This window comes from Oncorhynchus nerka, unplaced genomic scaffold (assembly GCF_034236695.1).
Source record: "Oncorhynchus nerka isolate Pitt River unplaced genomic scaffold, Oner_Uvic_2.0 unplaced_scaffold_5565, whole genome shotgun sequence".
NCBI lineage: Eukaryota > Metazoa > Chordata > Actinopteri > Salmoniformes > Salmonidae > Oncorhynchus > Oncorhynchus nerka.
The window spans coordinates 1-11,484 of NW_027035748.1; the positions used below are offsets into that span (position 1 = coordinate 1).

The 11,484-nt window shown below is 43.6% G+C and overlaps 1 protein-coding gene across 1 annotated transcript; it reads right to left on the bottom strand.

Annotated features, from left to right (window-relative positions):
• Positions 1-7,148: 7,148 nt before the first annotated feature.
• LOC135566355 (G protein-coupled receptor kinase 3-like) lies at positions 7,149-11,158 on the bottom strand. Its single transcript, XM_065014099.1, has 6 exons — positions 11,075-11,158; positions 10,553-10,604; positions 10,250-10,341; positions 9,984-10,083; positions 9,681-9,759; positions 7,149-7,386 (listed from the first exon to the last, which is right to left on the bottom strand). The coding sequence occupies exons 1-6, from the start codon at positions 11,098-11,100 to the stop codon at positions 7,199-7,201; spliced, it is 537 nt and encodes a 178-aa protein (XP_064870171.1). The 5' UTR covers positions 11,101-11,158; the 3' UTR covers positions 7,149-7,198.
• Positions 11,159-11,484: the final 326 nt, after the last annotated feature.

Below are 11,484 nucleotides of genomic sequence, written 5' to 3' on the forward strand. Positions count from 1 at the left end.
GCGAGAGTTGCACCCCTTCTGAAAAAACCTACACTCGATCCCTCCGATGTCAACAACTACAGACCAGTATCCCTTCTTTCTTTTCTCTCCAAAACTCTTGAACGTGCCGTCCTTGGCCAGCTCTCCCGCTATCTCTCTCAGAATGACCTTCTTGATCCAAATCAGTCAGGTTTCAAGACTAGTCATTCAACTGAGACTGCTCTTCTCTATATCACGGAGGCGCTCCGCACTGCTAAAGCTAACTCTCTCTCCTCTGCTCTCATCCTTCTAGACCTATCGGCTGCCTTCGATACTGTGAACCATCAGATCCTCCTCTCCACCCTCTCCGAGTTGGGCATCTCCGGCGCGGCCCACGCTTGGATTGCGTCCTACCTGACAGGTCGCTCCTACCAGGTGGCGTGGCGAGAATCCGTCTCCTCACCACGTGCTCTCACCACTGGTGTCCCCCAGGGCTCTGTTCTAGGCCCTCTCCTATTCTCGCTATACACCAAGTCACTTGGCTCTGTCATAACCTCACATGGTCTCTCCTATCATTGCTATGCAGACGACACACAATTAATCTTCTCCTTTCCCCCTTCTGACGACCAGGTGGCGAATCGCATCTCTGCATGTCTGGCAGACATATCAGTGTGGATGACGGATCATCACCTCAAGCTGAACCTCGGCAAGACGGAGCTGCTCTTCCTCCCGGGGAAGGACTGCCCGTTCCATGATCTCGCCATCACGGTTGACAACTCCATTGTGTCCTCGTCCCAGAGCGCTAAGAACCTTGGCGTGATCCTGGACAACACCCTGTCGTTCTCAAATAACATCAAGGCGGTGGCCCGTTCCTGTAGGTTCATGCTCTACAACATCCGCAGAGTACGACCCTGCCTCACACAGGAAGCGGCGCAGGTCCTAATCCAGGCACTTGTCATCTCCCGTCTGGATTACTGCAACTCGCTGTTGGCTGGGCTCCCTGCCTGTGCCATTAAACCCCTACAACTCATCCAGAACGCCGCAGCCCGTCTGGTGTTCAACCTTCCCAAGTTCTCTCACGTCACCCCGCTCCTCCGCTCTCTCCACTGGCTTCCAGTTGAAGCTCGCATCCGCTACAAGACCATGGTGCTTGCCTACGGAGCTGTGAGGGGAACGGCACCTCAGTACCTCCAGGCTCTGATCAGGCCCTACACCCAAACAAGGGCACTGCGTTCATCCACCTCTGGCCTGCTCGCCTCCCTACCACTGAGGAAGTACAGTTCCCGCTCAGCCCAGTCAAAACTGTTCACTGCTCTGGCCTCCCAATGGTGGAACAAAACTCCTCACGACGCCAGATAAAGGAGTCAATCACTACCCTCCTCCGAGACACCAAACCCCACCTCTTTAAGGAATACCTAGATAGGATAAAGTAACTTTTCACCTCTTAAAAGACCTAGATGCACTATTGTAAAGTGTTGCTCCACTGATGTCATAAGGTGAAAGCACCATTCTGTAAGTCGCTCTGGATAAGAGCGTCTGCAAATGATTCTAAATGTAAATGTAAATGTGTGAGACAAGGCTGCAATTTGAGTCCAAATTTTTCAACATTTATATCAATGAATTAGCAGACATGTTGGACCAACTCCAGCCCCAGGACTCACACTATTTGACACAGAGGTGAAATACACTGCTATATGCTGATGACTTGGTACTTCTATCACCAACCAAAGAAGGTCTTCAACAAACAATATTCTGGAGCAATATTGCCATAATTGGGCCCCAGTAAATTTCCAAAAACTAAAATCATGATTTTCCAAAACGAGATGTCAGAAACACAAATGTAAATTCACCCTGAACAACACCTTAATTGAACACACAAAAATTACACCTACCTTGGTCTGACCATATCTGCATCGGGAAACTTTAATATGGCAGTGAATGCACTCAAAGAAAAGCTCCGCAGAGCAATGTATGCAATAAAAAATGAAATTATTCAAAATCAACATCCCAATTAAAATTTGGACTAAAATATTTGACAGTGTAATCCTACCAATAGCACTTTATGGAAGTGAAGTTTGGGGCCACTCAATAAACTGGATTTTAAAACGTGGGACAAACATCCAATTGAAGCCCTACATGCAGAATTCTGTCGGAAAATCCTACAAGTCCAGAGAAATACACCAACTAATGCATGTAGGGCAGAACTGGGCCGTTTTCCAGTAATAATGAAGATACAGAAAAGATCATTAAAATTTTGGCTACATCTAAATTCAAGTCCAAATTCGAGTCTGCAATTTAAAGCACTTCAAACCCAAGAGCTGAGCCCAGAAACGAAGCCCTCTCAGTCAGCTGGTGTTGGACCTCACCAACCAAGCTGACACCAGCACTGCTTCAAAAGAAAGAATTCCAATAAGCAAAATCATGAACCAATCAAAGGAATCATATTTACAATACTGGAAAAACGAAACAAAATCCCAAAGCCGACTAAATTGCTATCTGACCCTAAACAGAGAATATGAATTGGCTGATTATCTCTACTCTGTCAGAGATACGAAGCAGAGACAGATCCTTACCAAGTACAGGCTGAGTGACCACCGATTGGCAATAGAAACCGGCAGACATAAAAAGACATGGCTACCCAAAGAGGAGCGTGTATGTGGTCACTGCATGACAGGGGAGGTAGAGACAGAGATGCACTTTCTCCTTTACTGTGATAAATATTCTCACAAAGAGATTCATTATTCACAGAAATGACTACATATATTCCACATTTTTACAAATTGAATCCCAGAGGAAAACTAAGAATACTCATGGGCGAAGGGAGCAATGGCTCCTCTTGCAGCCAAATACGTTTTTTCCTGCCATAGCCTGAGGGACACTGAATAATAACATCTGCATAGTAAACAGTAACTTACTTATTATTACTATTATTGTTATTACTATAATTATTATGTTTATCATTCCAAATATGGCTGGCACTGTAGTGATAACAGTTCTAGTGATGGTAGTAGTCGAGTAATGATGATTGTAGTTGTAGTACTGATATAAAGAAGAAGATGACCGTTATTTAGTTATAAGTTAGTTATAGTTTCATTTTCCATAATTTTATTTTATATTTATTACATTTCTACTATTGACTGTTACCATTTTATTGTTATTATTTTTGTATTTAATTTTGTATTATTATTTACTACCATTTTATATTATTATTTGCTATCATTTATAATTTTGTTACAATGTATATTGTATACATTGTTGCTTTGGCAATATTGACACAATGTTTTTCATAACGAGAGAGAGAGACTAATGAATTAGAGAGAGAGACTAATAAATAAAGCGAGAGAGAGAGAGACTAATAACGAGAGAGAGAGACTAATAACAACAGAGAGAGAGACTTGAATAACGAGAGAGAGAGACTAATAACGAGAGAGAGAGACTAATAACGAGAGAGAGAGACTAATAACGAGAGAGAGAGACTAACTAAGACAGTAACCTGGGGAAGGTTTTCTGTAGTATTATAAATGTAAGAGTTATAACCTTCCTTAATAAGCACAATGTCTTGAGTAAAAGCCAAATTGGATTTATACCAAAACGTCGCACAACTGATCATATTTACATCCCACACACCCTGATATATAAACATGTCCACCAAAATAATACCAAATATGAGCTTGCTTTATCAACTTCCAAAAAGCATTTGATTCTACTTGGCATACAGGACTGTTCTACAAAGTTATTGAAAGTGGTGTAGGGGGTAAAACATGACATCAATGTATACTGGCAATACGTGCAGCATTAAAATGAGTAAGAAAATAACACAATTATTTAACCAGGGGTGGGGTCTTCGCCAGGGTTGCAATCTATCTGAGCCCTGCACTCTTCAATATTTACATGAATGAATTGGCCACTATTCTAGAAAGATCCTCAGCCCCTGGTGTTAGTCTCTACAATTCAGAAGTTAAATTCAAAAGTTAAACTCTTCGCAGATTACCTACGCCTGCTGTCACCCACAGCACATGGCCAACAGCAGAGCCTGGACCTGCTAGAGCAGTACTGCCAGACCTGGGCCCAGGCAGTAAACCCCAAAAAGACTAAAATAATGATTTTCCAGAGAAGATCCAGATCTCAGGGAATTAGACCAAAGTTCTCAATTGGTACAAAATATATAGAGTACTGTACACACTACAATTACTTAGGTTTAAAAATAAGCTCAACTGGACACCTTAATGAGGAAGTGAATGAGCTGAGAGAGAAAGCACGCAGGGCATTCTACACCATTAAAAAGCTAATTCAAATTGAAATACAAAAATTTGGCTAAAACTAATTGAATATGTCATTGGACCAATTGCACTTTATGGCAGCGAGGTGTGGGGTCCACTTGCAAAACAAGATTTCATCAAATGGGACAAACACCCCATTGAAACCCTGCATGCAGAGTTCTGTAAGATTCTCCTACATGTCCAAAGGAAAACTACAAACAATGCATGCAGAGCAGAATTAAAACTCAAAAAAGAGCAATTAAGTTTTGGAAACATTTAAAATACAGTGACCCGCTCTCATATCATTACCAAGCCCTGCAATGCCAAGAGCTGAGCAAAGAAAAGAGTCCCCTCATCCAGCTGGTCCTGGGGCTGAGTTCACAAACCTGTTCTACTAACACAATGAAGCCTCAGGACCAGAACATCCAATCAATCAAAATAAACCAAATTACAACACAGTCAAAACAAAACTATATTGCTTATTGGGAAACACAAACACAGCACAAAGCAAAATGCAGTGCTATCTGGCCCTAAATCCACAGTTCACCGTGGCTAAATATTTGACCATGGTTACTGATCAAAACCTTAGAAAAACCTTGACAATGTACAGGCTCAGTGAGCACAGCCTTGCCATTGAGAAGGGTAGACACAGGAAAAACTGGCTCTCTGTAGAGGAAAGGCTGTGCAACCACTGCACAACAGCAGAACCTGAGACAGAGCTGCATTTCCTGACAAAATGTTTAAAAAAATAAAACAATTAGTGTGTCATTTTCCCAAATTTGAAACCCTTATTCAAGGCTAAAAAGTAACAGTGGGACAGTGTCTGACAGACCAATCAACCTGCACATGTACCTCTATTGTATGTTTATTGTTATTGTTGAATGTATGGTTATATTGACCCTTGGTTATTGTTGTTACTGTTGTCCCGTTGACAATTTTGATTCTCATTTTTATTTACTTCTATATTGTAAATATCCAAAATTAGCTTTGGCAATATGTACATTGTTACGTCATGCAAATAAAGCAAATTGAATTGAGACTAATAACGAGAGAGAGAGAGAGAGAGACTAATAACGAGAGAGGGAGACTAATAACGAGAGAGGGAGACTAATAACGAGAGAGGGAGACTAATAACGAGAGAGGGAGACTAATAACGAGAGAGAGAGAGACTAATAACGAGAGAGGGAGAGAGAGAGACTAATAACGAGAGAGAGAGAGAGAGAGAGAGAGAGAGAGAGAGAGAGACTAATAACGAGAGAGAGAGACTAATAACGAGCGAGGGAGAGAGAGACTAATAACGAGCGAGGGAGAGAGAGACTAATAACGAGCGAGGGAGAGAGAGACTAATAACGAGAGAGAGAGAGAGACTAATAACGAGAGAGAGAGAGAGAGAGAGAGAGAGAGAGAGAGAGAGAGAGACTAATAACGAGCGAGGGAGAGAGAGACTAATAACGAGAGAGGGAGAGAGAGAGACTAATAACGAGAGAGGGAGAGAGAGACTAATAACGAGAGAGAGAGACTAATAACGAGAGAGAGAGACTAATAACGAGAGAGAGAGAGACTAATAACGAGAGAGAGACTAATAAAGAGAGAGAGAGACTAATAACGAGAGAGAGAGACTAATAACGAGAGAGAGAGACTAATAACGAGAGAGAGAGACTAATAACGAGAGAGAGAGACTAATAACGAGAGAGAGACTAATAACGAGAGAGAGAGACTAATAACGAGAGAGAGAGACTAATAACGAGAGAGAGAGAGACTAATAACGAGAGAGGGAGACTAATAACGAGAGAGGGAGACTAATAACGAGAGAGACTAATAACGAGAGAGAGAGACTAATAACGAGAGAGAGAGACTAATAACGAGAGAGAGACTAATAACGAGAGAGAGAGACTAATAACGAGAGAGGGAGACTAATAAAGAGAGAGGGAGAGAGAGAGACTAATAACGAGAGAGAGAGAGAGAGAGAGAGAGAGAGACTAATAACGAGAGAGAGAGAGACTAATAACGAGCCAGGGAGAGAGAGACTAATAACGAGCGAGGGAGAGAGAGACTAATAACGAGAGAGGGAGAGAGAGACTACTAATGAGAGAGACTAATAACGAGAGAGAGAGACTAATAACGAGAGAGAGAGACTAATAACGAGAGAGAGAGAGAGAGAGAGACTAATAACGAGAGAGAGAGAGAGAGACCAATAACGAGAGAGAGAGAGAGAGAGAGACCAATAACGAGAGAGAGAGAGAGAGAGAGACCAATAACGAGAGAGAGAGAGAGAGAGAGAGAGAGACTAATAACGAGAGAGAGAGAGAGAGAGAGACTAATAACGAGAGAGAGAGAGAGAGAGAGAGAGAGACTAATAACGAGAGAGGAGAGAGAGAGAGAGAGACTAATAACGAGAGAGAGAGAGAGACACTAATAACGAGAGAGGGAGAGAGAGAGACACTAATAACGAGAGAGGGAGAGAGAGAGACTAATAACGAGAGAGGGAGAGACTAATAACGAGAGAGGGAGAGAGAGAGACTAATAACGAGAGAGGGAGAGAGAGAGACTAATAACGAGAGAGGGAGAGGGAGAGACTAATAACGAGAGAGAGAGACTAATAACGAGAGAGAGAGACTAATAACGAGAGAGAGAGAGAGAGAGAGAGACTAATAACGAGAGAGGGAGAGGGAGAGACTAATAACGAGAGAGAGAGACTAATAACGAGAGAGGGAGAGAGAGAGAGAGAGAGACTAATAACGAGAGAGAGAGAGAGACTAATAACGAGAGAGAGAGAGAGAGAGAGAGACTAATAACGAGAGGGAGAGAGAGAGAGAGACTAATAACGAGAGAGGGAGAGAGACTAATAACGAGAGAGAGAGAGAGAGAGAGAGAGAGAGAGAGAGAGAGACTAATAATGAGAGAGGGAGAGAGAGAGAGACTAATAACGAGAGAGGGAGAGATAAACAGAGGGATAAAGGAGGTATACAGCAGTCAGGTCTCTAGATAGAACAACTAGAAAGAGGGGATGTGATTAAAAGGTGTATGGAGAGTCCTACCTTGAGGTCTCTGTAGACGACGAAGCGGTTGTGCATGTGTTCTAGTCCCAAGATGATCTCTGCTGCGTAGAAACGCATCTCCTTCTCACTGAACACACCATGCTGGGACAGGTGGTAGTGTAGGTCCCCTCCTACACACAATTAATACACGTCACTGACTGTAACCATCCCTTCTCCAACACACAGGGGTGAGTCAGCAGGACACAGGGGTGAGTCAGCAGGACACAGGGGTGAGTCAGCAGGACACAGGGGTGAGTCAGCAGGACACAGGGGTGAGTCAGCAGGACACAGGGGTGAGTCAGCAGGACACAGGGGTGAGTCAGCAGGACACAGGGTGAGTCAGCAGGACACAGGGTGAGTCAGCAGGACACAGGGGTGAGTCAGCAGGACACAGGGGTTGAGTCAGCAGGACACAGGGTTGAGTCAGGACACAGGAGTCAGCAGGACACAGGGGTGAGTCAGCAGGACACAGGGTTGAGTCAGCAGGACACAGGGTTGAGTCAGCAGGACACAGGGTTGAGTCAGCAGGACACAGGGTTGAGTCAGCAGGACACAGGGTTGAGTCAGCAGGACACAGGGTTGAGTCAGCAGGACACAGGGGTGAGTCAGCAGGACACAATAAGAAGTATGACTTGATCAACATGATCTAAATTCCCCCTGAGAGACACACTCAGGATAACGCCACACACATATTGATATCAGTGTGTGTTTAGAGCTGTAGTCTAATCGATAGCTCAGTCATTGTGTAACTGCTGTCTAAATGTGATCTATGGTCAGTGTGTGTGTGTGCGTGCGTTCGTGTGTGTGTAACTGCTGTCTAAATCTGATCCATGGTCAGTGTGTGTGTGTGTTAACTGCTGTCTAAATGTGATCTATGGTCAGTATGTTTGTGTGTGTGTGTTAACTGCTGTCTAAATGTGATCTATGGTCAGTGTGTGTGTGCTGTTCAAAATCCATGGTCATGTGTGTTAACTGTCTAAATGTGATCCATGGTCAGTGTGTGTGTTAACTGCTGTCTAAATGTGATCTATGGTCAGTATGTTCGTGTGTGTGTGTGTAACTGCTGTCTAAATGTGATCCATGGTCAGTGTGTGTGTGTGTTAACTGCTGTCTAAATGTGATCTATGGTCAGTATGTTTGTGTGTGTGTGTTAACTGCTGTCTAAATGTGATCTATGGTCAGTGTGTGTGTGTTAACTGCTGTCTAAATGTGATCCATGGTCAGTGTGTGTGTAACTGCTGTCTAAATGTGATCCATGGTCAGTGTGTGTGTGTGTTAACTGCTGTCTAAATGTGATCCATGGTCAGTGTGTGTGTATGTAACTGCTGTCTAAATGTGATCCATGGTCAGTGTGTGTGTTAACTGCTGTCTAAATGTGATCCATGGTCAGTGTGTGTGTATGTAACTGCTGTCTAAATGTGATCATGGTCAGTGTGTGTGTAACTGCTGTCTAAATGTGATCTATGGTCAGTGTGTGTGTGTGTTAACTGCTGTCTAAATGTGATCCATGGTCAGTGTGTGTGTTAACTGCTGGCTAAATGTGATCCATGGTCAGTGTGTGTGTGTGTTAACTGCTGTCTAAATGTGATCCATGGTCAGTGTGTGTGTATGTAACTGCTGTCTAAATGTGATTATGGTCAGTGTGTGTGTGTAACTGCTGTCTAAATGTGATCTATGGTGTGTGTGTGTGTGTGTGTGTGTGTGTGTAACTGCTGGCTAAATGTAATCCATGGTCAGTGTGTGTGTAACTGCTGTCTAAATGTGATCCATGGTCAGTGTGTGTGTGTGTGTAACTGCTGTCTAAATGTGATCTATGGTCAGTGTGTGTGTGTGTTAACTGCTGTCTAAATGTGATCCATGATCAGTGTGTGTGTGTGTGTTAACTGCTGTCTAAATGTGATCTATGGTCAGTATGTTTGTGTGTGTGTGTAACTGCTGGCTAAATGTAATCCATGGTCAGTGTGTGTGTGTTAACTGCTGTCTAAATGTGATCCATGGTCAATGTGTGTGTGTGTGTGTAACTGCTGTCTAAATATAATCCATGGTCAGTGTGTGTGTGTGTGTAACTGCTGTCAAAATGTGATCTACGGTCAGTGTGTGTGTATAACTGCTGTCTAAAATGTGATCTATGGTCAGTGTGTGTGTGTGTGTGTGTGTGCTACCATCTGCAGACTCTGAATCCATTGGAGATTGTCTGTAGATGGGGATGTAGCCTACTTAACCAGACACACGTCAGAGACTGTCAGTTGCGCATCAGCCCAGAGGGACAGAGAGCCATCAGTGATGTCCTGTCCCATTCTGTGTGACCGTGTACTTTACCATGATCCTCAGAGGGACAGACCACTACAATGAGACTCCTCATGGTGACTGGTGTCTCACCTGCAGGTTGAACCAGGCGAGACCTGCCACCTTTCAGGAGTCTTACCGTTCATCAGGTCCAGAATGAAACAGAGTTTGTCTGGTGTGTGGAAGGCGTATGTCATACACACTATGAACGGACAGTCCTAGAGAGAAAGAGGGAGGGGACGTTTTTAAATGATAAAGTCAGACAGGTCAATCTGAAAATGTGCTGTGTATGTATGTGAACACAGTCAAGTAGGAAAGGCTTGTGTGTCTGTGCTAAAATAGTCGGGCAAAGCTCAATCTGAAAATGATACTCCCTTGTACTGTGTATGTGAATATACATATGTATAAACAGAGTAGACAGAAAGCGGTGTGTTAGACTCACCCCTGTGCTGACAAGGGACAACATGATTCTCTCGTTCAGAGCCAGAGTCTCTCCCTGCTTCATCTTGATCCTCTTCTTATCCAAACACTTCATGGCATACCTGACACACACACACACACACACGACCTTACTGGTGCTGTACTGCTGAGAACTCACTGTTCCTGTAGGATCTTTTATCCCCTCCAGTCATTTCTTGTGTGAATGTTTATTTTCTCCACTTTAACCACCCCTCTTTCTCTGCAAGTTCATGCTCCTGCGCTACTCACATCTTGCCGGTGTCAGCCTTCCTGCAGCCGTACACCTCCCCGAAACCCCCTCGACCAATGATACGATGGACACTGAAGTCATTCATCGTCAACTGAAGAGAGGCGAGAGAGATAGAGTGAGGGGGAGATGTAGAACGAGCGAGATGGAGAGAGAGAGAACAAGACAGAGAGAGAAGCTGACGTGATGTTACACTTCAGACAGTAGGCAATAAGAGGTGAAAGAAAAGCCTTTCACAGGCAAAACATCACCACAATCCATACAGTAAGTTAGAATAACACCCACACATACAAAATACAACTCACATGGATGTTCAGCTCCACATTCTTCCACTGGCAGAAACGAGTGAACTTGTCACTGATGAAAGAGAGAAAAAAGAAAGATGAGGAGAGGTAGACAGAAAGAAGGAAAGAACGAGCAGCGCAGCGGACTAAGGCACTGCATCTCAGTGCAAGAGGCGTCACTAGAGTCCCTGGTTCGAATCCAGGCTGTATCACATCTGCTGTGATTGGGAGTCCCATAGGGCGCACAATTGGCCCAGCGTCGTCCGGGTTTGGCCGAGGTAGGCCATCATTGTAAATAATCATTTGTTCTTAATTAACTGACTTGCCTAGTTAAATAAAGGTTCAATAAAACATGTATAAAATAAATATTCCCCGGCCTACTGACTGTGGGAGTGTGGAGAAACTCGTTTCCCTTACGACACAAATGGATGAAGGGATAATAAAGCACTTTATTCTAAATCTGGAGACAATGAAAAACTGTATTACTCTGGCCAGTATGCAACATATTTATTCTACACCCCCCCCCCCCCCCCCCCGTCTCACCTCTCTATGAACTTGCGGAAGATCATCCCTCGCAGACTGTCACAGATCTCCACAATGTACGGCTGAACACAAACAGGAGTTTTGAGTCTGTGCGTTTCAAGTTTCTACGTTTTATTGTCAATGCACAGGATACAGCAGGTGTAAACCAGTACAGTGAAATGCTGAACTTGTGAGTTATTTCCCAACAATGCACAATAAGTGTAGTAATATAGATAAGAAGATGTTCATTTAACAGGGCAACTAGAGTGATTGAGGTAGATATGTTCATTTAACAGGGCAACTAGAGTGATTGAGGTAGGTATGTTCATTCAACAGGGCAACTAGTGATTGAGGTAGGCATGTTCATTTAACAGGGCAACTAGAGTGATTGAGGTAGGTATGTTCATTTAACAGGGCTACTGGAGTGATTG